The 21,424-nt window shown below is 41.8% G+C and overlaps 1 protein-coding gene across 1 annotated transcript in view; it reads right to left on the reverse strand.

Moving 5' to 3' along the window:
* LY86 (lymphocyte antigen 86) overlaps positions 1-21,424 on the reverse strand; it is a 49,518-nt gene that overhangs the window by 7,441 nt on the left and 20,653 nt on the right. Inside the window, exons 2-3 of the mRNA XM_006141236.3 lie at positions 11,626-11,712; positions 10,277-10,405 (exon numbers count right to left, since the gene is read on the reverse strand). Of these exons, the coding sequence (XP_006141298.1) occupies positions 10,277-10,405; positions 11,626-11,712 (216 nt within the window). The remainder of the gene's footprint in view (positions 1-10,276; positions 10,406-11,625; positions 11,713-21,424) is intronic.

The raw sequence follows: 21,424 nt of genomic DNA on the forward strand, positions 1-21,424 counted from the left end.
CTTTGTGTTCTTCATTTTGGTTAATTATCGGAAGATGGCGTTTCTGGCCTGATTTCCTTCTTTTAAAGACTGAACCAAACCCCAGTGTGTAGATATACCTCGTTTTCTTTATCTGTTCATCTGTGACTGTTGTTTCCACATCTTGGCCACTGTGACTAATTCTGTGAGAAAAGGGACTGCCATATACCGTTGAAAGGAATGTAAATTGGTATGGCCATTATGGAAATCCCTCAAAAAATAAGAGAATTACATGTGATTCAGTCATCTACTATTGGGTACATGTGTCCACAGGAAGTGAATGGATATCCAGAAGAAAAGTCTACACACAGGAGCCATGTGTGTAGAACTAGGAGGCCAGCTCCACCCTGCCTTCCCTGGAAAAAGACACTGAGTGAGGAGCTCAGTGAGTGGGCTCTGTACAGGAAGGATTCAGGTGAGGTGGTCGAGGTGGGAGAACGTTCTAGGTTGACCAACAGCATCCTCTCTGGAGGGAGACCATTGTTTCATTTCAGTGAGCTCTGAGTCCTGTTCTTTCTCCACCTCATATAATCTCTAGGATGCCCAGATATATACACGGATATTGGCCTGGTTCTGGTGCCTCTGGATCCTCCCTGACCTGGGCTCTGCTTTCTTCAGTCTCTGACCTCGAGGGCATGATGTTTCCATCTCCCCCAAAACATGGAGCGAGTCTCAGGGCCTCATTTAAAATCATAACAGACTGGGGTCAGCAGGTGGTATAGTAGTTAAGGCTCTGGACTACTATATAGCTGACGATGGTTCGAGGTCCAGACGCAGCAGCTTGAAACTCACACTGGGTATGTGCGTGTGCATGCCCAAAATCCTGAGAGGAGAATGGAGGAGAAGGGATTGCAGTGTGGCCATCCCCCCAGGGGGTGATTTCTCTCTCCCTCTTTCTGTGTCTCCAGTGAGCATGCATGCCATGTAGCAAAAATGTCTCCTAAAAAAATATCATGGTGGACTTATGAAGGGCTGGGGACTCACTGGGTTGTCTGCCACATGTGGGGTGAATATGACTGTAGATAGACTCCTGTGGGCCCTAAAGCTAGAGATTTTATCAGAGTTTCCATGGATTGCTGGCAGAGTGGGTAGGCCGCTCCCAGGTCTAACAGTAATTTTTGATGACTATTTTTTTTTAACACATCCCAATTTCTTGAGCTCCCAAACCATTTCACCTATTATCCTCTTGCATCTACAAGAATTCTTTGTGTCTCTTCTGGAAGGAACCCCCCACCCTACCCAGGACTCCCACTGTTGCTCCAGTTCAAATGCACAGCTGTGTAGAGCAGGCCTGGCTGAGGAAGCAGGAGTCCAGCTTGTTCCAGGAGCAGGTGCTTTTGGTATCCTGTGCCACATCCCCTCAGTCTATAGAGAAGTCCCCGCGGCCATGGTGGGCATCCGCTGGTTCTTTTGACGTCATCCCATGTCAAGAGCCTCTCAGTTCTGCATGCCTTTCTATTTCCGACAGCCCATGCAGGGCAGGAATGTTATCTCCTTGTGGAGTCCTTGACCAAAGGGAACTGGAGTCTGGATAAACACCATGGCCTTCTGACCTTGATGAGAAGCTGACGCACAGGCTGCAGTGCCCCAAGAATCCCAGTGGAAGGGAGACCGACCAGCCGCCCGCCCTGGTATTAGCTACCTGACTCTCACTACTGGCTTTTCTTCTTGCCCTGAGCCTGTCCAACCCTTCATGACACTACTCACTCCTGTCCTCCTGCTTCTTGGCATCATATCCCAGTACGTGACGTACCCCAAGTCCTTGCTTTTGGCTTTGCTTGGAGAGGACCCCAAACCAAGGACACCTGTAGAGAGCAGGCATCCTTTCTTCCTTCTTCCACCTCAGAGTTCTCTGGCTGCTTAGTTTGTTAAAATGGAAATATCAGTGACTGTGGGATCAAGTTGGGCTGATACGGGAGTGCGGGGAGTCAGCCTTCTTAATCAGCTTCCTGCACGATTATTCCATGAAAGAGTTATTCCATGTAGGAGTCACCGAGCTAGATTTATGAAATTTCATAATAGGCCAAAGATTTGTGAGAAGTTTGTATTGTCTTAGAAAAATGAAAATGGTTTTGGCCCTAGGTCATCATTGGTCTTTTTTTTTTTTTTTGGAGAGGTTTTTGCTATAGGGTACATGAGCTCGCCAAAAAACACACAGAGAGACAGAAAGCGAGAAATCACCCCCACCCTGGGGGCGGGGGGGGATGGCCACGCCACAATCCCTTCTCCTCCATTCTCTTCTTGGGATCTTGGGCACACACGCACATGCACCTGGCGTGAGTTTCAGCCACCAGGTCCAGGACTAGAACCATGGTTGGTTACATGGGAGTTCAGCGACATAGCCATTATGCTAACTGCTGGTCCCCATCATTGGTCTTAATATGCTGGGCTCAATGAGCATAAAGACTTGACTAATGTCAAAAGATAGTTTCAACACTTGACTGGCTCATTTACAAACACACTTGAATTTATTATTATTTTTTTAAATTTCCTGTAGAGAGTGTGTACTTGCCAGAGAGAGAAAGGGAAAGTGGAAAAATATCCTCACCTCAGTGGAATGGGGGGATGGTCACACTGCAGTCCCTTCCCCTCCATTGCCCTCTTGGAATTTGGGGCATGCATGCACATGTGCCCCGCATGGTTTTCAAGTCACTGGGTCTGGGACTCAAACTGTGAAATCAGCCATGTGGGATCTAGCTGCCTGAACCCCCATATCACTCGAAGGTGGAGGGAAAGCACATAGATCTGTAAGAGTTCTTGGGACCAGCAGTTAGCGTAATGGCTATGTTGCTGGACTCCCATGTAGTTGACTGTGGTTCGCGTCCCGGACCTGGTGACTTAAAACTCACGCCGGGTGCATGTGCATGCATGCCCAAGATCCCAAGAGGAGAATGGAGGAGAAGGGATTGCGGCGGGGCCATCCACCCTGGGGGGTGATTTCTCGCTTTCTGTCTCTCTGTCTCTCTCTGTCTGTCTGGTAAGCGCACGCGCCCTATAGCAAAAACCTCTAAAAAAAAAAAAAAAAGAGTTCTTAGCTGCTGTGTTTCCCTTTGTTTTGTTTAGCAGGAAGTGGTTCTCTATTGCCTGGTTGTTGCAGGTACCCTCTCTTGGGTGGCTATTGTTTAGTTCTACTTTTTTTTTTTGGAAGGTCAAGAGGAGGCGTATCCTGCTAATGCAACACATTAACCATTGTATTTGTTGGTTCTCTGCAAATTTGCAGCAGCAGTGGCTGCCTGGTAATCACCAGCAGGAAATCCACAGCCGCTTGAAATCTGCAGACAAAGAATAAAACATGAAGACAAGAAAGAGTTGAAGGCGAGGAGATGGTGCTTCAGATTTCCAATTCCATGGGAGATGCAAAAGGAGCTCTCTCTCTCCAGAGATGCAAGAGGGCCAGGGAAACGCCTGTTGTGAACTACCAGAAAATATGCAGGCTTGGACCAATGTCATCTTCCTGCTTCCCTGAGGAAAGCTTCTAGGCCTCAAAGGCTCCTTCGCCCCTCAGGTGCCTCGTTAAAATACAGACTTCCAACCTGAGATGGATGATGAGTTGAGTGCAGAGTCCTGGCTGGAGAAATGCACCCCCCGCTGCACAAAGTACCCAGCACTGATCACTTACTGAATGTTCAGCCGTGTGCCAACACAATACCAAGAGCTTTAGGTCCTTTATCACGTTGTGTCCTCTGGCAGTCTTAAGAGGTGACTCCTGCTTTCCTCAGATGAGGAAACGGAGGCTCAGAGAAGTGGAGGTTATAGAAGTGGCAGTAAAGATTCAGTTCTCTGAAAGCTTAGTTTCAAACCCTGTTCTTACCCACTAGGCCAGTGGTTCCCAAAGTGTGGTCCCTGGACCACCTAGGAACTTGTAAGAAGTGCAAATTCCCAGGCCACTCTCTAGATGTACTGAACGGAGAGCTGTGGGGTCCGGTCCAGCAATATTGGTTGAGTATGTCCTTCAGGTAGTGCTCACGCATGCTCAGGTTTGAGAGTCCCTGGACTGGGCTTCATACCCTGCCCCCCAACAGCCGCCATGCACTGTGATGAGGCAGGGAGCGTCTTCCAGAATAATATTGGTTTGGGCAGCTAACCATGGAGATGATGATGGCATGAGAAATTGTGCAATATCCCTGGTGGCAGAGAAACATCGGTCCCTCGGTGAGTCTGTGGATACATTCACGAGAAGAGAAACCAAGATGCATGAGCTGCTAAACCTTTGTGATCTAGGCTACTGGCAGTGGTTGACAAGCAGGGTCCGCAGTTGAGACTGGGAAAGGTTGAGAATGAAGTGTAGGCTCCAATAGAGCAGAAAGCTTGCTGCAAGGGAGATGGCAGAACCAGGTGTCTATAATAGCTCTAGAAATCAAACGTGAGCAAACAAGTAGAACAGAGGCGATACCCGAGAAGACACGGAGGTTGAAAATGGGGGCTTCAGATAAAGAAGCTATTCTTTTCCTGTGACAGCAGAAATCAATGACCGAATTTTCGGGCCTTGCATTTGTTAACGTGGGTGTCATGATGTGAAGCAAATAGACAAGGCTGCCCTGGTCATGGTGCCACGGCTGTGGGGATGCTTTACAGAGATCTCTGTATTGTTGGCCTAGATCAAGGCTCCTTGAGGAAGCACCTGCCTGGAAGGTAGTTTTGCCCTGTCTTTGATTACAGTAGGGCCAGGTAGAAGGCCTTTTGCAAAAAGCATTTATGGGTACTTTTTCCAATTCTAGGCAACAAACAGAACACATTCTCATGGCTCATCCCAAATTCTCTCTCTTTCTAGACATGTGGACAAGAGCCCATTGAAACAGAAAAAGGGAGGACAGTAGAAATCTAGCTGATGGGAACAGAATTGTTGGTGTAGATAGAATGGCAAAGACCGAACGTTGAATAGTGCAGACAGTGAGATTGAGAAGTTTCTACAATTCATGCCACTCAGAGGATCCCCAGGAGCAGCTGTCAGCCTGAACCAAAATCAGAAGAGAAATATCCTTGCTAGCAAAATTGAAGGGAGGACGGGTAGCCAGCTAGAGTGCCCACTGCAGTTATACCTCTGACTCATCCGTACATGTAAAACGAGCAAGTACTACAGTAGAATCCCTTAGCGGCTGTCAAGAATATCTGCCTTATGGGCAATATCATGCCAGACTTTAAATATAGTTCTCAGGGGATCTACTCTGCATATATTGAAATTCATCTAATTATGATGTATTCCCTACCTTAGACAAACACTTCAAGTTAAAAAAGCTCAGATGCACCCGAAAGATAAACTAGGGAGCAATTATTTCCTCGATTAAAGAATTCTTCTGCTTGCACGGATGCCACTTTAATATTGCTTTTAATGACAAGCTTTTCAAATGGATGTCTTGAAAGTAAAGTCCAAACTTATGTTTTGTTTCCTGTAGCATTCATTGTCCAAAGGGAAGTATGTCTATATCCGGATAATGATATTATCTATTTCATAGTAGATTTTGCTCAATCTGAAAAAGGGCTCATACAGAGAACGACGCAGCAGGTCTCATGGGCATTACCATCTCTGTACCTGTCTGGGATTCTGACATGAATATGGGGTCATTAAATCCTCTCAATTTTGCATCACGCTGCAGCAAATTAGTCATAGCTGTCAAGACCTCTAAATAGAGCCCTTGCCCTATATATCTCCTAGTTTATAGTCATTTATGTCAAGTGTATGCACGTGTACACACACATACCAAGCTGATTTAACTTCCCCAGGCTTTATTTTAATTTCGATTGCTTTTGGCAATAGATTGGGTATGACTGGGGCTTTATTTTCATTTCAGTTGCTTTTGGCAATAGATTGGGTATGACTGGTATCTGCAAGTCAATCCACGACAGAATTATTTTTAGAAGCCAGTGATTCACTTGGGGCCATGAAATCATTTTGCATGGCTTGACCTGCCCTGACCAGAACTGATAGAGATTTAGCCAAAACCAGGTTTGACAGTTGACATGTCTCTTGCCATCAAGAGTGAAAACCATCAGTTTCTTCTGTTTTATCTTATGGTCCTAACCTGGGTCTCTATCCACATCTCAAGGTCCATTTCCAGGTGAGAATCTTGTTTCTATCTGTATTTATACAATATAGTCAGAACAAGACCCACTCTGCTCCTTTGAGTAACCCCCCCCCATTTTTAGTTTGGGTGGAGTGTATCACATAGAGGGGCCTGTTCTTATTGAAAAGGTTGATGCCTGAGTCTCATGTTCAATAATGAGCTCTATCATCATATTTTTCTTTTCTGGCTCTCTTTAACTTATCATTTCATCCTCATCTTCCTGGGTTGAGATATTCTATGAAATTTGTTGGATAAAATAAACCTCACTGAGAAAGGACATCGAAATTTTGGTGCCAGGAGGTGGCACCAGAAGTAACACAACTTGAGCCACGTGGGAAAGGTCCTGGATTTGCATCCTAGAACCTCCTGGTCATGCCATGCATGCATTCTGGGTCTGCATGAAGACCCTGTTGAAGGACCAGCAGTTAGTGTGATGATTACATCACTGGACTCTCACGTAGTCGACCCAGGTTTGAGTCCTGGACCTGGTGACTTAAAACTCACACCAGGCACATGTGTGTGCATGCCCAAAATCTCGAGAAGAAAACGAAGGAGAGGGGATTGTGGTGTGGCTGCCCCTCTTGGGAATAGAGAGTTCTCACTTTCTGTCTCCTTGTCTCTCCAGCAAGCACACACATCCTATAGCAAAAATATCTCAAAAAAGAAAAAGAAAAAGAAAATGGAGATGGCCTCTAGCACTCTCATAGTCATCTTACAATTAAAAATACTCTTTAAAAAAAGACCCTGTTGAGGGTCTGTCACTTAATTTTTCTGGCTCTTTCTCTCTCATGGAAGAAACAAATGAATAAACCTTTTCACTATATATTTATTTAAGAGAGATTCTTTGCTATTGAGTGTGTGTATTTACCAGAGAGACAGAGAGATAGAGAGAGAGCAAAAAATCACCCCTTGGGGGGATGGCCACACCACAATCCCTTCTCCATTCTTCTCGGGATTTTGGGCACATGCACTTAGGCACCTGGCTTAAGTTTAAACTGCCAGTCTAGGATTCAAACCATGGTCAGTTATGTGGGAGTCAGAGATGTAACGATTATGCCATCTGCTGGTCCCAAATATTGACTATTTTATCTTTTCCAGAAAAGAGCTTGCTTACTCATGACCTAAAGACATTCTTAAAACACTGACAGTTAAGGTCCCAGCCCAGAGTTTTCAGTTGTGGTAAGTCTTGGTGGGGACCAGAAATTTGCATTTCTAATAATTTCCTAAATGAAGCTGATGTTACGGGTCTGAGGACCACACTTTGAGAACAATTGTCTTATAATAATGGCTGGTTATGGCCAAACATGGTCATTCGATCCCTGTAATTTGGTGATGCCCTTGAAATCCTTTTCTCAGTCCTAGTGGAAGGCTTTACCTCCAGGAGTGTTCTTTGTGTTCCCAGAGGGTACAGAGCAGAGGTTTGTAGGCTGGAGAAAAACTCAGCCCCTCTGTCTACAAGGCTTCATGACCTTGGGCAAGTTACTTACTACTCTGGGACTTAAGTTCCTCATGTATTAAAATGAGGCTGCATTAAAAAAAAAGTTTTATTTCTTCTGCTATATTCATGCAGACCACTTCTGGCTACCAGAAATGTGTGGAATTATTTTTCCCTTAGTAACCAATTCTCCAAGACCAGCTGGATGCCCTGCATCTCAGTTTGCTTCTATCACTCACTGGAGTTAGTGCAGACCAATAGTGGCATGTTTCCAATAAAGTCAGGTTCCAAAAAATAGTAGGTTTATGACATGCTTGTCATTTAGCAATATGATATTTTTATGACTATATGTTCATGCATGTAGTTAAATAATCTCCTACAACATTATTTAAAATCACAGCATACTATACCTCTGTTAGAACAGCCGAACAATGACCTACGTAATCAATGCCCTGTAATTGGACATATCGGTTCTCTTCCCTCTTTCAAGTGCCCATAATATCATGATGATGATACTAAAGAAACATTGCTTGGTCTTTGAATCTGATGTGCTTTTTTAAAAAAAGATTTATTTATTTATTCCTTCCATTGGTAAGAAAGGCACAGAGAGAAACAGAGACAGCACCCCCAATAGGTTCTTGACACAGTGATCTCCTTCCAGCCCCAGCCAGCCCTGGCTCATGGGCACATGCATGCCAAGTGTACTCAGGGAGGTCTCCAGATGTGAATCTGGAACGTTCCTCCGTAGGTCAGTAGTAGAGAACAACAGTAATGTCATGCTTCTAGAACACCATGGATCTGTGAACTCTGAGATGAGTGAAGGCATGCTCAGGGAATGTGGCCTCTCAGCTTGCAAACAACAGGAGGCCGTTAGATGGGTGTGCGATCTGACAAATGTGTTTTCTAAATTCCAAGGTGTTTTGTCCAGCCGCTGGAGTCATTTAGCCACAGCCCCCCAACCTGTTCCAGGAAATACCCTTATTTTTCAGATTCTCATAAAAGCAACTTTCTCCAGAAAGTAGCTTTCCTTCCATCCCTGGTATGGCCTCTCCTTCTCCCTCTTGACTCAGATCTCTGTGTCTCAAGTACTTATTTCATGCGCTGTAAGTGACTCTCTGCCAATCATAAGAGTCACAGGTCAGCCTTGCAAAAGCTCATGCTTTATCATTATACCACCATGTAGCCCTCTGCAATGGGCTTCTTGATTTAGAACTTGCTGAGGAAGATGCAGAGGAAAAGGAGACAACATTTATACTTGTAATCTCATCACGTTTCACCAAGTTTTGTGGTTTTATCTGGCTTGGAGTCCGGCCAGTAGGATGTGGTTTTCAGAGACTTACATAGTCCTGTCTTGGAAACGATAGCAAACCACTCAACTACAACTGACACCAGAACGTGCTGCCCTCCTGCCCCCAGTGGACACCAAGGATTTCCACCATCCTGCAAAGATGGCTCTTTAAGCCCCAGAGGGACTCTGTTTCATGCTTAATAGTTCAACCACAGCTTCTGCTTACATTTGGGTGAACTTCCATTCTCACCTGGTGCTATCCACCCCACCCTTCTCGTCTTAGTATTAACTACTTCTTTGGAATAGGATCATTCCTCTAGGTTTGTGGGTGGGTTAAAAAAAGTTGAGGGACCAGCAAGTTAGCGTAATGGCTATGTTGCTGGACTCCCATGTAGTCGACCATGGTTCGTGTCCTGGACCCGGTGGCTTAAAACTCATGCTGGGCGCATGTGCGTGCATGCCCAAGATCCCAAGAGGAGAATGGAGGAGAAGGGATTGCGGCATGGCCATCCCCCCTGGGGGGGGGTGTGATTTCTTGCTTTCTGTCTCTCTGTCTCTCTGTCTGTCTGGCAAGCGTACGTGTCCTATAGCAAAAAATAAAAAAAAGTTGATAACCCAAGAAGCCTCTGCATTTAAGATTTTAGTTTCCCTGACTCATAGGATTTACATAATTACTAGTTCCTGCAGCATTTGTATATCACTTTTCTGATCATTTTATACTACGTGAAATTTCCTGGCAATTCCCCAAGTGCCTGCTTCTCAGCCTGCCTATGTAATCATCCCCATAGCAATAAAAACAAGTAAATGGCTGCAGGACTGCCCAGCATTCAAATAAGGTGGGCAGCAGCCTCTTGAGCTGCTAAACTGAATGGGACACCTCACATTGTTTGAGGGAACACTATTTCTTCTGTTTTATTAATTTACTCAAATCACACACACAGAAAAAAACAGTAAGATTTTCTGACATGTGGGAATAAGAAAATGTACTTTCTGTTTGCTAAGATTCGATGCCTTAAGTGCCTTGCATAAACATCATTAGTCACTTTTTTCTAATGTTTATTTTTTTATTTATTTCTTCCGAGAGAGAGAGAGAGAGAGAGAGAGAGAGAGAGAGAGAGAGAGACTCTCAATAGGGCCTCATCATGCTGCAATTCCTTTCCCCAGTCCTCCAACTTGTCAGGGTCTTGCACATGTGCACCGGACATGTGTTCAAGGTGACCAGGAATCAAAACCTACAGTTACGCGTGTGGCTTCCAGCAAGCCGTTCAGTTTGCTCCCAACTATGCCACCAGGTGAGGTCACTGACTTTTATTTTTCTATAACTGAGGACAGTCGTGAGGTTACGCTTGTCCTCATTATCAACAGGTGAGAGGCAGAGCCAGGACGCTCGCCTGGGTGTCCTGACCTCAGATACAAGCCCTTCCTCATTTCTCTGCCGACCTCTGCAAGCACTTAGCAAGGCAGCCAGCTTACCTCCTTTCTTTCTCCCACAGAAAGAAAACTTGGGGAAATCCTTCTCACAGACTGGGTAGGAGAAATTCAAGATAGACGATCCCTTACTGACAAGAGCTATGTCAAGAAACAGCTCTTTAATGTCCTCCCCTAAAGGAAAGAGAAGAACAACTTTACCATTGTGTGTGTCATTGTATATTGAAGGCATTCAATATTTGTAACAGCCTGAAGGAAGGGATCTTTTATTTCTATTGGTCTGCCCTATCTGGGGAATAGTTTTGTTTTGTTTTGTTTTGTTTTCCTCCCCTCTCTTCTCAGTAAAACAGCAGTTAGGCAATGCTACAGGTGACCAAGTGTATGGATGGTGGCCCTTTTCCAAACCTCGCCTGTTTGGAATAAGGAGTTAGTCACTGTGTCTCCCTACCCAGATGCTATGGCCCCTTAATGTGAAGTCTGCAGGTCTAGCTTCCAGAACTTCTTAACCACATAATATTATTTAGCCCTCATGATAGCGGTAGAGAGCGGTGAAGCCTTCACACTCTTGCCACTTTTTCCCAGGCAGATACTGCATCATGGTAACTCAGGGAGCTTCAGGATGCTCTATACTGGTGGCTTCAATTCCCTTTGCTTTTTTCTCCAGTCCTCCCTTCTGTGATCCTCTCACTTCTTCGTTTTTTTCTCCTTTTTCTCCCCAAAGCATGTATTGAGCTGCTGCTAGAGTCTAGATATTGTGCAAGATTGTAGAAATGCAAAGATACGTAAGCAGTCTTGGTCTCTGAGCGTGTTCTCTCCATGAAATGGTTTTATGTGCTAAGTTTATTAAATCTCTTTGCTCTGGTTGTGATAAAACTGTTTTAGAAAAGGAGATCTAGTGGTTATTGCAAATATATTGACTAACTACAATGGCATGACCCTATCAAAATAAAAGGATCAGAAAGTGCTCTTGGTCATGGAGGTGGAGGAGAAGTTATTACAACTCTTCTTTGTCTATGTCAAAATAACACAAATGGAAAAGCATGTTGCTAGTGGATTTGTTAGTAAGATAACTATGCAAAAGCTTTCTCCTGTGTAAACATCAATACTTAGTCTCAAAGTATTTTTTTAATAGGTATACTAATTTCAGCTGCTTATATTGTCCCAGTGAGGGCCTAGAGTCTTTTCATTATAAAAACATAGCATTAAATGAGAGTTTTACTCCACCTGGATATTATCCAGAGAGAGAATTGCAAATGAAGATGGAAACAGAGGTAGTGCCAGAGAGTAGTGGGGGAGTAGTTTAGCTGGTCATAATAGTCCATACAAATCATTGGGTGTGTGAAGTAGTAAGAGGCTGTGCAATGTTTTATTTCATGCTAATAATTTTTACTTACTCAGAATGATTCCAAATCTAATGTTGACATTTGATTTTAATTGTTTGGCACACTGGTCAATGGAAAGGCCAAAATCCTGTAATGGGTCTGCCAAGAAGAAAACAATAGATTATTAACTGAGTAGGCGGTGTACTCTGCAAACTCATATTCCAAATGCACATCAATTCTATTGTGTTTACATTAACCACTAAAGTCTATTCAAAAATATATTGCCCCACATTGGATCTGGACTTATGGAATAAGACCATGACATATTTACTCACTCCTTTCAGTCTTTCCAAAGTCAACGACTAGTTCACTCTGTTGGTTAGTCAATGTTGTTATTACAATTGGGTCTCAATCCATAACATGAGCACTGTGTTGGGTTATGTCTTTACCTGTTAAAAATGTCAATATTTAGGGCCAGCCCCATAGCCTGGTGGTTAAGGGAGCTATTTTCCACATGGCTGACCATGGATCAAATCCCAGCCACAGCAGCTTCAAAAGCACACTGGGTATGTGTGTGTGCATGCCCCAAATCCCCCACAGGATGGAGAAGGGATTGCAGTGTGACTATGTTCTACTAGGAGACAGCGTGCTTCCCTCATCCCTCTCTCTTTCTGGCAAATGCATATGCTCTCTGGCAGTTAAAAAAAAATAATTTTTTAAAGTCTGGGACTTGAACCATGGTCGACCACATGGGAGTCCAGAGACATAGCCATTACGCCAGCTGCTGGTCCTATCACCTGTATATTTTCACAGGGCTTCTTTCAGCTTGGAAAACAGAAGCAGGGAATATGGAGATGACAGTTCTTATGACAGAATTGGCACTCAGTGTTTAGAAAGATAGAGACCAACCAACAGCTGTTTAGCAAGGCACATTCTCAAAACTGTGGATACATTCAAGTTGCTATCTGAGGCAAAATAAAGAATGCAAGTATGTATTATTTAGTTGATCAGCAGTTATAGAATTACACTGTAAGTTTATCAATATTTTAAAAACAAAGGCAGAAAGAATAAATGATTCTGAAACATTATTGTTGAGAAAATCATCTTAGCAAGCAGTAGGTTGCTTCTCTCTGAGGAGATGTATAGAGAACTGGAAAGACAGATTGCTTAAAAAGTGCTTCGGGGTTTGGTGAGATATCCTAGCCATTATTTCATATTTTTATGTGAGAGTGATGTATGTCTTTGAGGATACACATGCAGTTTGCAGTTCTCTTACGGATAGTGACATCAGTTGCCCTCCAATCCTGCCCTCATAAACTTATTTCCTTCCTTGTCTTCATTTGTGTCTCCACTCAGGTACATGACATGTGTATATTATATGTTTGTATACCTCTGCCATTCCTTTACTAGGTGCTGCAGAGGTAGGTTTCTGAGTGCTGGGCTTGAATGTTACGTTTCAAGATTATACTGCATGCTGGAACCAGCTGATGGTGTAATGGTTACGTTGCTGGACTCCCACATGGTCAACCGTGACTCCCACATGGTCAACCATGATTTGAGTCCCAGACCTGATAGCCTTAAACTCATGATGGGCACATGTGAGTACGTGTCCACAATCCTGAGAGGAAAATGGAAGAGAAGGGATTACGGCGTGGCCACCCCTGCTGGGAAATGATTTCTCGCTTTCTGTATCTCTGTCTCTCTGGTGAGTGCGGGCACCCTATAGCAAAAATCTCTCTCAATAAAAAAAGAGTACACTACATCCCAGGTAATTATTTGTTAGTTTAATAGTAAAGATTATTTGCGCTGAATTTGTTGAGAACTTTAAAGCAAGGTTTCTCAAGGTTGAGGTTTTGTTTCAAATAACCCTTTGTAACAGGGCAGTCCTGTGCATCTAGAGTGTTCGGTAACATCCCTGATCTCTACTCACTAGACCCAGCAGCAACCCCTTCCCCAACTTGAGACAAACAAAAATGTCTCTAGACATTGCCACAGCTCCACTGGGGAACAAATTCACAACTGGTGGAGAACCATTGCTTTAAAGAATTAGTTCCAGCAGGTGACTTAGTGGTTATGGTGCTGGACTCCCATATGGCCTAACACAGCTCAAGTCCTAAACCCAGTGGCTTGAAATGCATGCTGGCCATGTGTGTATGCATGCCCAAACTCCTAAAAGGAGAATGGAGGAGAAAGGATTACAACGTGGCCCTCCCCCTGGGGGAGCAGTTTCACTCTGTCTCTTTTTCCCCCAGGCAACACATGAACCCTATAGCAAAAAATCTCTCTCTCTCTCTCTCTCTCAAAAAAGAATTAGTCCCTCAATTACTGATACTGGTATACTACAAATATCTCAGAACCCCCTAGCAGAATAAAAGACATAGGGCTGTGTTTTTAAAAGAACTCTCTGTATTATGAGAGATAATTGAGACGGGGTGGGGCACTCTCCCTTGGATGGACCTCTGCATTGAGTCACTTCTAATATATATATAAACGGAACAGTCTGACTTTGGATCTTCTGAAACAATAAAATGAAGTAAGTTCATGAAAGTCAGTGTTGGGGGCTTCTAGGGCAGGGATAACCGTTTCCTCCAGATGCTTCATTGTTGAGCAGCACATGAGCTGAAGAAAGAAGAGTTTCTTTCCTGTGAAACAGAAGACCTGTTCACTTTAAATATTTGTTCCTTGGCCTCCGTATTACACCCCCAATCTGTCTGTCAGCATCTGTGGCTTCAGCCTGAGGGAAGATACCATTGTAGAGTGTGTGGACCCAGCCTGGGCCTCATCCCAACTGCCCTGCTGCCCCCCCCTGCCTGAGGCTCCTCCAAACCAGCAGAGTGTGAATCCTGCTGGAAATGAGCAAGAGATGTTGGGAAAGCAGCCAACAGCATCTGCTTTGCATAGCAAGAGCAGAAACAATGCAATCCCTCTAGCACCATTTTTCTTTTTGGCCCAGTGAGTAGAGTAGAATAGAGTTGGATAAAGAAGCTGGGCTCGGGGTGAGCAGGGTCTTAACAAATCTCAGTTGCAGAGCTACTTTTGTGTCTTATTCTCTGTTAGTGGACTATGTTCTTTGGGCTGGTCAAGACCCAGCCAGCTTTCCAGGGAAGGACAGCTTTGCCTTGGAAGTTTTCAGTCGGTTGTGAGCTTTCAGCTAGAGTTGGTGGGAAGGGAACAACACCGAACTACACAGCTTTTGGAAGTGCAGTTCCCAAGTCCTTGGGTGTAATTCCCGTGGCCTCTGTGTGGGTGGTTAGTTTGAGACATGGGGAAGCTCTTATGCAACTAGCCCTCTATTTCCTATTTCATGACTCTGTTGGAGGTTTTGTTAAAAATAAATTCTATAGTTTGAGATAATTGTTTTTTTACAGGAAGTTGCAAAGAGAGCTTGAGCGTGCCCTTTCCCACCTTCCTGTATGGAAGGCATACAGCTTCTGGAAGTTCTGCATCATAACTGACTGCCATTTCAGCTACGTTTTGAGTTCACCTCCCCCGTACCCATGGTAATATCTTACGTATGGGACAATATCAAAACTGGGGCATTGGCATTGGCACAATTCACAGAGCTTTTTCAGATATTGGTTTTACAGGCTCTTTGTGTGTATGTGCGTATTTGTGCGTGCGTGCATTTCCATATGTGCACCTGTGTTTACAGTTCTGTTGCTTGGATTATAGACACTGGCTTTCTTTCTCCATGGAAGGATGGGTTTCTGAGAGCAGAGTGGCTGTGACAGGAGCCAACACCCCTCTAAACTCACCTCCACCAACTTTCCCCTTGTTCTCGTCCAAATCCGACCCCAAGCCTATCATGTCCTTCCTTCTATGTGAAGGTAATTTCTCCTCTCCACTCCTATTTCCTTCTCTCCTTCCCTCTCCCCTGCCCTTCTGTCTCCTCTCTTCTCCATGAATTCCCTCCTTTTCCTCCTTCCTCTTTCTTTCTTTCTCTCTCCCTTCCCTTTCCTCCCTTTCTATTTATAGCTCCGTGTCTCCTCAATGCTTAGATCAGACTGCATCTTAAGATCTAGAACACTGACTTTTTTCTAACCCCCCTTGACTTTTGTACCTCATTCACTGTAATCCACATCACATTAATAGCTGGTATTGCTTCCAGCATGGAAGAGTTAGGTATTACAAAGCACCCTTACAATAGAGGCATAGCTTGGAGAGGGTAGAGGGCCATAGAGGGGCTGGGAGGCCTTGCCATCAGCAAGTAGCATAGATACACTGGCATGACTGATCTAAGAAACTGTTTACAAAGGTGTGCAATAAGGTGGTGAATATGTTTATATCCTTGATTTGTTTATTACACATTGTATACATGCTTTTAAAGACATTCTGTATTCTACAAATATGTGAAATGATTATATGTAAATCAATAACTACCATAAATATTTTGAGAGAAAAAAATAAACAAAAGGAAGAAAAACTTGGGTAAACAGAGTTCAAGTAAAACTATAAAGGTAATCTTCTTCTGATGGCTTAATGAAATAGGACTAGATGACTTCTTGTTTGGTGGGTGCAGCCTACTTGAGAAGCCTGAGTTGTGAGGGCAGTGATGTTGGCCTTGTCCACACACTGGGAAGTGCTCTCTGGGAAGGAATGCATTAACTCAATCACAATAATGATGGGAATATCTATTTTGACACTTGGAATGGAGTTTATGTCATTGGGCCAAATAGTAGCAAATATTTCCCTCCATCTTTCAGAATTATTTTCCAAATAAAATAACAAAACAGATTTAATTTCTTTCTTTCTTTCTTTCTTTCTTTTTTTTTTTTTTCATTTTCTTTCTTTTTGATAAAGAGAGTGTGCTTCTTCTTTCTTTCTTTTTTTTTTTCATTTTCTTTCTTTTTGACAAAGAGAGTGTGCTTGTGCAATGTCAAGTCAAGATTCCCTTTCCCTAGCCCTCCAGCTCCCCCTGGGCATGTACCAGATCTACTAGGGGAATCTGAACCTGTGATTGGTCTTATAGTTTCCAGCACTGCAGTCCAGTACTCTATGGACGATACTATCAGACTGGGCCAACTTTGCTTTGGAGTTCATCAGCTTCTTTCCCCTGCCACTTCAGCAGTTCATTCTCTCTCTTTTCTTCAATCTCTGTGAGCTTTGTCACCATGAAAATTCTAAGTTCTTTATCTGACATTTCCATGAATTTCACTGTACTGAGAATGAAGAGTTATTATTTTGAAAAAGGAACTTTGCATTTGATTTCTTCCTTTAGGCTATGATTCTGAAATTTTATACTGTTTATTACACAGATTAGATGTGTAAAAACTTAAAAGTTTCCTTGTTGTGTGGCTATATTTTGAATGGGATGTTTTAATTTTCTTGTATGAATTCATAGGATAACATCAAGGTCTTTGTAAATCCCTAAAAGATGATAATGCATGAGGCTTTAGTGAAATGCAATTGCTCAAAATTCATTACCACAGCAACACAAACTTGACTTCCATGTTTTCTGTCTTTGATGCCACTGTGTTCCTTCTACCTCCTTCCCTCCTATTCCCTCCTTGCCTTTGCAGCAGATGAAATACGTACAATGTGGTGAGTGCATTCTAGCTGTGTTTTTCTATTATTTCCTAATCACTTTTTTTCCACTTGCCAAATCCTATTACTATAGAGTAGTCCAGCAAGTTCCCCTGATGGGCCATTATTTCAAATAATAGTTGTTTGACTTCCATTCATTTCTCTTTGGTCAGCATTTCACTGAAAATTTACTCCCACCATCAAAGAAATATGTGAGGGGACTCAGAAAGTTTATGGAAAAATGAAAATAAACTATAAGTTAAAAGCAAAAAAATTTTGACAATTTACAAATGCCTGAAAGGAATTACTGGGTTGTCAAAAAAATCATGACATATTTTTTTATGTTTATCTATGCAAAAACACATCACGACTTTCTGATGACCCAATAAAAGTGATGATCTTAAGGAAACTCAGCCAGGTATAAGAACGTACAGATAGGCAATTCAACAAAATCAGGAAAATAATTCATGAACTGAATGAGAAATTTAGTAAAGGGATAGAGATCATAAAGAAGAAGCAAGAAGAAATCTTGGAGCTGAAGTATTCAATGAATGAAACAGAAGACTAAATCAAGCAGAAGAAAGAATCTTTGAACATAAAGATAGATCTTTTGAAATCAGTCAGAGAAAGAAATAAAGAATGAAAGAGTGAAAGCAATCCAGAGGACTTATGGGACACCACTAAACAAACAAATATTTGCATTATAAAAGCTTCAGGAGGAGAACAAAGATAGGGACAAAATTTAATAAAACAACTGATGAGAGCTTTCCAAATCTTTTAAGGAAGATTGACTTGCAGGTACAAGAAGCTCAAACGAGTCTAAACAGGTTCAAATCAAAGTGGTACTCACCAAGGCACATTACAATTAAACTGTCAAAAATCAAAGACAAAGAGAATTTTAAAAACAGCAAGAGAAAATATCAAGTCACATCTAAGGGAATTCCCATTAAACTAACGCCAGATTTATCAGCACAGAGACTCTGCAGATCAGAAGAAAAATGGGATGTTACATTCCAAGTACTGAAAGAAAAAACTACCAGCCAAGAATATTATATCCAGTGAATCTGTTGTTCAGAATTGAAAGAGCAATGGTCTTTCCCAGACAAGCAAAAATGAATTCATCCTTAGACTCATCTTACAATACATTGTTCCAGAAGATCCTATTTCTGGAAATGGAAAGATGGTAACTGTCATAATGAAAATGTGTAAAAGTATAACACTCACTGGTAGAGCATAGAAAAAAGAAAACAATCACATCACCACAGGGCTTAAGTGGTTAAGTACTGTGCAGAGGAAGCCAGATCCCACATGGCTGACTATGGTTCGAACCTCAGACCCAGCAGCTTGAAAAACATGTTTGATATTTGTAGATGTCCAGGATTCTCTCTCTTTCTCTGTCTCTCTCTCCTTCATGTGCCTTCTGGCATAAAGAAGCAAATGAAAAACATCACTACAGAAAACCACACAACCAAAAACAGAAACAATCTACAGAAAACCACACAACCAAAAACAGAAACGATGAAAGGGAAAACAAACAAAAAAAAAAACAAACAAACTACAAACAAAAACCAAAAGGAAAAAAAAACAAAGACTATGCAAAAATAACCATGAAACAGTTAACAAAATAACAGGAGTGAGTTCTTGCTTATCAATAATATCCTTGAATATAAACAAGTTAAATTCTCCAGTCAGAAGATAAAGAATAACTGGATAGATTTAAAAATAAGACCCAACTATAGTCTGCCCACAAAAGACTCATTTCACTGGTAAGGGTACACTTAGACTGAAAGTGAAAGAATGGAAAAAGATACTCCATGCAAATGGAAACCAAAATGAACAGGAGCTGGTACACTTGTGTCAGATAAAACAGACTTCCGGCAAGTGACAGTGGAACAGAAGTAACACGACACTTTGTGGTGCCGAACCCATATGGGAAGGTCCCAGGTTCATGTTCTGAGAGCTCCCTGTACACATAAGGCATGCACACACATGCCTGTGATCCAGTGTGTGTGATGCTGGGAGTAGATAATGGATAAAGTTAATGGAAAATTGAATAGGTTTATTTTTACTGCAGAAAAATTTAACAATAGATTCTTCATCATATGCATCACCCATGAACTTTCTGTGAAGGACTGCACATGCCTAAAAGACTTTATTCAGAGAAGTAGCAATTCCCTCTGTTGGAGATGCATGTGATGTCTTTGACTAGACTACTGTGCTGTCTATTCATGCTGGGAAAATTCATTTTATATACTGTAAAAATATGTAGTGGTTGAATTTAAAAAATAAAAGAAAAAAATGATTTTTTTAACAATAGTTCAACAAATTAAAAAGGAGAGACATATTCCAAAAATCATCCTATAAGGCCAGCATTAGCCTCACCCCCAAATCAGACAAGAGCACAATACAAACGAAAACTACAGGCCAGTATCCCTGATAAACATAGATGCAAAAATCCTCATCAAAATTCTAGCAGACTAATCCGCTGGTACATCCAAACAATTATATGTCATGATCAAGTGGGATTTAATCCAGGGATGCAAAGATAGTTCAACAGGTGAAAACCAATAAATATGATGCATCACATCAACAGAACGAACCACAGAAACTATACCATCATTTCAATACATACCTAAAAAGCATTTCTTAAAAGTCAACATTTCTTTATGATAAAAAATTTTTTTTAGAAAATTTATTTATTTTTAAATTTACATTTATTCACTATATATCTTTACAGTGTACAACACTGCTTTTTCTAGTGTGAATATGATGCATATCAGTTGAGACATACATTACCATATACACTATCAGTAGCACATAACTTTAATTTTTGTGTCAATTAAACCGATTATTTTATTTTTTACCCTGTTCCTCTCCTTTTCTCCCTCTATTACCCATACTCATATTCCCCCTATTCTTACTACTATTAAAAAACTCAACTTTCAACAAATTAGACATGGAAGGAGAGAGAGACTCGTGGACAGCTGCTTTGCTCTGCTTTTGCCCTCTTGATGTGATGTAGACTCTGTAAGATACCCACCAGATATAGTCCTGAACCTTGTACCTCCAAACCATGAGCTGAATAAACCTCTATTTTAGAACAAGTGAAGAAGAAAGAATATACTTCAACACAATAAAGTCCATCTATGACAAAACCATAGATAACATCTTACTGAATGGGGAAATTTGATGGATTTTCTTCTCAGATGTAGAACAAGACAAGAATGCTCACTTTCACCATTTTTATTCAGTATAGTACTGGATCTCCTAGGCAGAGCAATTAGGTAAGAGAAATAAATAAAAGGCATCCAAATCAGAAAGGAGGAAGTCAAGTTGTTCCTATTCGTAGATGACATCATATTATAATAGTTTGTCAGAAAAGTCATGACACATTTTTGCATAGAAAAACATAAAAAAAAAGCCATGATTTTTCTGATGACCTAATATATAGAAAAACCTACAGAATGCAATGAAAAAAAGTCACATTTCTTTATACCAGTGATGACCTACCTAGTTAAAAAAAAATCAAGAAAGCAATTCCATTTACAATAGTTACACATACAAACACAAAACAACTCTAGGGATAAATGTAACCAAGGAACTGAAAGATCACTAAAATAAGACTAAAAAACACTAATGAGAAAAATCAAAAAGGATACACACACACACATGAAAATGGAAAGTTGTCCCACATTCAAATGTTGAAAGAATTAATATTGTTAAATTTTCCATACTACCTAACGTGACCTATAAATTCAATGAAATTCCTATCAAAATTTCAATGGCATTCTTCACTAAAACAGAAAAATCAATCTTAACATTTGTTGGAAACCACAAAATATCCCAGAGTAATCCTGAGCAAAAAGAACAAAGCTGAAGACATCACAATACCTGATTTCAAAGCATACTGCAAAGATAAAGTAACCAAAACAGCATGGTACTGCATAGAAACAGCCACACAGACCATTGGTACAGAATATAAAACCCAGATTGCAGACTCACAAACTTACAGCCAGCTGGTTTTTGACAAAGACATTAAGAACATACATTACAGAAAGGTCTGTCTTTTCAACAAATAGTGTTGGAAAAAATTGGATATCCAGGGCTGGATAAAGCAGTCAGATTCCACATGCTGACTATACAGCTTGGGTACTACATTGGGTGGCTTGAAAAACATGCTAGTTTGTGTGTGTGCATGCCCCAAATCCTGAAGGGAAAGTGACAGAGGAGAAGGGCTTATGGCATTACCATTCTCCATGGGAGGTACTTTCTCTCCTCCCTCTCTCTCTGTGTCTCTCTTTCTGTTTAGTGCACATGTCCTCTAGCAAAAAAAGCAAAACAAAACAAA

Source organism: Tupaia chinensis, unplaced genomic scaffold (genome assembly GCF_000334495.1).
Source record: "Tupaia chinensis unplaced genomic scaffold, TupChi_1.0 Scaffold000048_1, whole genome shotgun sequence".
In the NCBI taxonomy this organism is placed as follows: Eukaryota; Metazoa; Chordata; class Mammalia; order Scandentia; family Tupaiidae; genus Tupaia; species Tupaia belangeri.